The sequence below is a fragment of the Pteropus vampyrus genome, unplaced genomic scaffold (genome assembly GCF_000151845.1).
Source record: "Pteropus vampyrus isolate Shadow unplaced genomic scaffold, Pvam_2.0 Scaffold111, whole genome shotgun sequence".
NCBI lineage: Eukaryota > Metazoa > Chordata > Mammalia > Chiroptera > Pteropodidae > Pteropus > Pteropus vampyrus.
The window spans coordinates 2,301,667-2,306,937 of NW_011888892.1; the positions used below are offsets into that span (position 1 = coordinate 2,301,667).

The window sequence follows — 5,271 nt, forward strand, 5'->3', positions numbered from 1 at the left end:
CCACGTTCTTCCTCTGAGCTCTGGGTGTGGGTGTCCCACCCCAGCTGTCCCTTCAGTGCGCCTTCCCGGTGAGTGCTGGCTTGCTGCTCCCCGTCCCCCCCGGTCACAGACCACTCACGCAGCAGGTCTGCCACCCGCCCCCTCCCGCGGCGGTGACTTTCTCTGGCACCCTCAGCCCCAGGTCGGGGGTCTTTGTTTGAGCAGTGAGAAGCACTTACACAGTCAGAGTGGTGGTGGCGAGTTCTGTCTGTCTGTCCAACTACCTGTTAAGCTGCCTGAGGTCAGAGGTCATGGCCGATTAGTACTGTCACCCGTGAGGCACGCAGTAGGAGCTCACACATCTCTGGCTGGATCATACTGAGCCCTGCAGGGCTGGCTCCGGCTTAGCCCAGTGCCCGGCAGGCCCCGGCCGTGCCAGGAGCCAATTCCTGCAGTAGACACTGTGCCCCAGGAGTAAGCAGCGGGCGAGGTCCCAGCCCCGCGCTCCGGGCCGGGCCGGTGGCAGCACGTACCTGGTCCCCAGAGCGTGACGCATTGCTGCTCGTGGGTCTGACAGACGCCATTGTAGCAGTAGCCGTCTAGGCCCTGGCACGGGTGCCCGTCGTGCAGGTACACGTTGGCCGGGCAGTGGGGGCTGGAGCCCGAGCAGAACTCCGGGAGGTCGCAGGAGTTGCTGGGGTCCCTGCACGCCGTTCCCGCTGGTTTCAGCTGCAACGACAGAGCGTCTGTAGCGCGTGCGCTGCGGGCAGGGGCAGCGGTTCCCCGCAGGGCTCCCGGAGCCTCACAGCGACGGGCGAGGCGCGCAGAGCCGGGCCCCGCGCAGCAGAGAGAGACGCTGCACAAAGAGCCTTGCTCTGGGGGCCCCCCCTCCGCTGCGGGGCGCGGCCTCTTTTTAGTGTTTTTAGTGTCATTAGGGTTTCCTGATGAGCACACCAGCTGGTCACTGGCACCTGCCACTTAGGGGCGGGGGTGGGGAGTGCTCCCCGATGGACGCGTTGATTCTTAAGGAAAGGATCTCTAGTCACCAACACCGTCACGTGTTTGAAGATGAGGTTTACACGTACAGCATTAGCATTTCTGGGCAAGTTGACAAAAGTAATTCCAAGGGCACAATCGCAATAGCAATTGTACGTTGTCATCAAATCACAGAGCTGGAAAACTGGTGGCAGGACTTTTTGGGGAGAGGTGGAGAAGCAGAGCAGGGAGAGGTGCAGGGTGTCGGGGGCCATCCGGCCAGCGCCTCATCTCTTTGTGGTTGAAAACGTTAAGGCTCCCAGTGACTACCCCCACCCCACCCCACCCCACCAAGGAACTTCTGCCACCGGCTGCTGCATGCCGGTGGTGCCGGCTTCTTTGAATGGTCCTACGAGTTAATCACAAGTAGCAGGAAGAGAAAAAGGATGTTTTAAGCTGAACACAAAATGTTTTAACGCGCTTCTGAATCACGGTGCTCTAAGAGGGAGCTTCCTGCAGGCAGAATGCCAAGGTTGATCGCTTAACCAAACAGAAATGAAATTCTACCCTTGGCACCTGTGAATCAAGGTCTCGGACTTCTCAGTCAGACCTCAGCTCTGAAGCACGAGACAAACAATGGGATGGCCCAGACAAGTGTGGCGATGGTGGCAGAGATGGCAGAGCTGTGACCACGCCACTCTTGGCCGGGCTGGGTCAGCTGGCACTTTCTGTGATAGGGACAGAAAGATCAAGATGTTTACACGAAAACCCCCGGGACAGCCCGCGAGGCCTCCCAGCCCAGCAGGCAGATGTTCTTGGTCAAGCGGAGGGAGCCGGCATGAGGCTGAGTGACAGGAGCGGGGACCTGTTTTCGAGCCCTTAGTCTGGTTATGGTGAAGGGACCACATGCGCCTCCAACGGCACAACTGGAATATTTAACGTCGAACTTGAGTTTTTCGGTCCAATTACTTTTCAGCTGATAAATAATTTATCATAGATGACCTAGCATAAAAAATGTGCATTTCACACAGAGACTGGAAGATAATAATTATTACTGGAGGAGGTGATAACACCGACACGTGTGACGAGGAGTTACAGTTTCTGCAGCAGTAGGTGCCAGGAAACCGTCTGGCCATGTTGCTTGCCCTGCGTCAGTGTGGAAGCATTTGATGTGGGTGACCTCGGGGCCAGGGGACTCACCTGGCAGTCTTCACAGCACAGTCCGTGTGCGCATACAGCATCTGGCTTCAGGGTGCACGTGGTGGCATTGCAGCAGAGACTCGTACATTCCTGGAGGGGGGAATGGGGTTCGTTGGACCGGGTCATACGGAGAGACTAGTCATTGAAAGCAAATACTGTGCCTTAAATGACTACAAAAGGAAGAAAGAACCAGACAGCCTGGCTTTTGAGCTGAAAACCAGGCCGACTGGGGATTATCTTCATCTGTAAGACAGCGAAGCTCTGTGAAGTGTTTATGAACTGACTGGGTGTGGGAGTCCCTAGGAAAACTCAGTAGCACCCGACTGCCTTTCATGAAGGGGGAAAGGAGCCTGGACAGGCAGGCCGGCGAGGGGATGCATTCACGTCAGCCGCAGCCGGGGCTCTGGAGGGAAGACGGGTCTCCGATTGCGGCAGGTCCTGTTGCAGCGAACTGCATCGGCATCACAGGACTACTCTGAACTCATCGAACAACATACAGAGGTGCATGCGAACGTCGCTCTTCGTAGAGTGAGCCCTTCGATCTGGAATGTACTAGCAGCAAGTAAAGTCAGATCAGCTGTGTTTGAACCACAGTTCCCTGCAAGCCAATCAAACGCTGGGGATGAGAGTCGTCCAGCATCGGGAGGCTGAGCGACCGGGCCGGGCTCTCAGGTTAGAAATGCACGTGAGGGTGACCCCGAAGCTGGGAGGAGGACTGTGGGTGGTGCCCACTGGTTTGCAAGGGATTTAGACAGCTCAAATAGTAGACGGATTATCGTCTCTGAAAGAAAAGTGAGAGAAGAAGTCAACCCCTCTGTTCCGATGAGCTTCACAAGCACCCAGTTTTTTTCTAAAAAAAGAAACGGATTGATACCTTGTGCTTAGCTCTCAACAAAAGGCCTATACAAATTTATCTAGTGTATTTATGAAGTCCTGGTACTTTAAAACACTCCAATAACTTGGAGCTTAGACATTTTAGGAAAAATTGAATTATCAGAAGAGTTTATAGGAACTTTAGCATTGATTTATCGGTGTCCTCTAATTTTATTTAATATACGATGTGTCCTGAAGAATTTATGTACTATTGGCTATGATGAAGCCAATCGTATTCGATTTTAATAGTATAATAGTTCACTCATGAAAAGCATCTTCTGTGAGTGAATTTATAATTAGAATCCTAAGCGCAACTAATAAAATTAGTTGATAATTCAGAATTATTGTTGTTCATAATTCAGAAGCTTTATGGCTGACTTAGATATCTGAATTGGAACCCATGTAAGACTTCATAAATTATGCTTTCATCTGATGTTTACCATTTGCTCCTATTAGACGTACATCCAAAGTTATTAAATTTTAAATTTGTTCAAGGGCTTTATAAACATCCGGAGTATGTAATATATACACTAAGATAAAACTGCCAAGCAGAACTCATAGCTGTAACCTCCATGAGAGTAAGGGTTTCTAATTCATGGACTTAACAAAACTAGTTTTGTTTCCTTAAAAAGAGCCCATCCCTCGCATGCCTGATCAGCACCATCCAATGTATAGCGATGGCATCGTGTTCATTACAGTCTAAATAGCTCTACTAACGACACGCTAACCAAATCACCGATTTCCTCAAGCTTCTAGATCAGCCCTCCTGAGACTGGGTCCTACGATCTTTTAGGAATGACCTCCCCGCCCCCTCACCAAACCACTAAATATAAGCAGCGGTCCAAGTGAACATGCAGCCAAGGAGAATGGCTTTGACTTCAAAGAGGATTGATAATGAGAGGAAGATAACTAAGTTCAAAGGACATCTGTGAGCTACTGGCATCCTATTGACTTTGAACAAGGAGATAAGGCTGCTTTCCCAGTCCCACGAGCTGGAAGAATGAGAGCGTTGTCCGGGCAGCCTTGTGGCTGAAGGGACTCCGGTGCCCTGGATGGAAAGCCTGCAGCAGGCACTTGCCTTTTTTTTAATGCCACAGAATCTACTTCTTCTGCAGTACTCTATTTACCAGAAGAGACCCATTCTTCATCTGGTGATACATTTATTATTTTAGGACTCAATAGAGAAGCTCAACAGAGCCTAGGAACACCAAGTCTCCAAAGAAGGAAGAATGATGACACCACCGGACAGTTCTCTGCAAAGGCCCCGACTGTCATTCTTAAGTTGTAGATGGTAGACACGGATACGTCTGGACATTGTTTCTGGGAGCAAGGGAGAAGAAGCTGGTTCCAGTTGTGAGCTGGGGAAGATGTTCCGACTTACTGACGTGACAGAGTCCCTCAACGGACCACGGGATGAGAAGGCATGATGACATCTTCCAGGACCCGAGCACTGGGTCAGGGGGATACAGAACCCAGGGTAACAGGTCGGACTAAAAGTTTTGGTCAAAGTGATTTGGAAACTGGAAATGGGGTGATACAGTTTGAGCCTGAACCTTGAAAAAGGAAAAATAACAAACAAGTAAACAGACAAACAAACAAACAAACAAACAAAAAACCTAAAAAGTGAGGCAACAGACTCGCCTACAACTTTGAAAGATTTCCTGGAAGAAAGAACTTTGGATGAGGAGAGTGAGAGTTCGCCTCAAATATCAAGAACTTATCCTATGAAATAAGGACCCTAACCACAGACATGTAAATTTGGGGATTACGTGCAAGGGAAATTTGGCTCTACACAAGGAAAGAGTCTGATTGGATCCGAGCTGCTCTGAGTGCAATATGCTTCCTGGAGAGCGAGCACACCCGGGCACAGCTGGATGAGCCCTTGATGGAGACGAAAGAGAGGACCGCGACATCAATGGCTGGCAAAATTCAGGCACTCAGGCATTTGCTGACACGATGGTGATGCTGACGGTGGGGGTGGTGGGGATGTTGGAAATGTCGGTGATGGTAGATAGTGGTGGTGATGCTGTTGCTGCTGCTGGTGGTGGTGATGGTGATAATACTGGTGACGGTGTCGGTGGTGGTGGTGGTGTCGGTGACGGTGATGGGGATGGTGACAGTGATGGTGATGGTGATGGTGGTGGTGGTGGTGGTGATGGTGATGGTGGTGGTAGTGATGGTGATGGTGATGGTGACGGTGACCGTGATGGTGGTGACGGTGATGGTGGTGGTGATGGTGATGGT

General features: G+C 51.0%; 1 protein-coding gene across 1 annotated transcript in view; it reads right to left on the bottom strand.

Annotated features, from left to right (window-relative positions):
* The window catches only part of ADAM12 (ADAM metallopeptidase domain 12), a 298,271-nt gene that overhangs the window by 45,369 nt on the left and 247,631 nt on the right, over positions 1 to 5,271 (bottom strand). Inside the window, exons 14-15 of the mRNA XM_023533770.1 lie at positions 2,155 to 2,244; positions 513 to 708 (exon numbers count right to left, since the gene is read on the bottom strand). Coding sequence (XP_023389538.1) covers positions 513 to 708; positions 2,155 to 2,244 — 286 coding nt within the window. The remainder of the gene's footprint in view (positions 1 to 512; positions 709 to 2,154; positions 2,245 to 5,271) is intronic.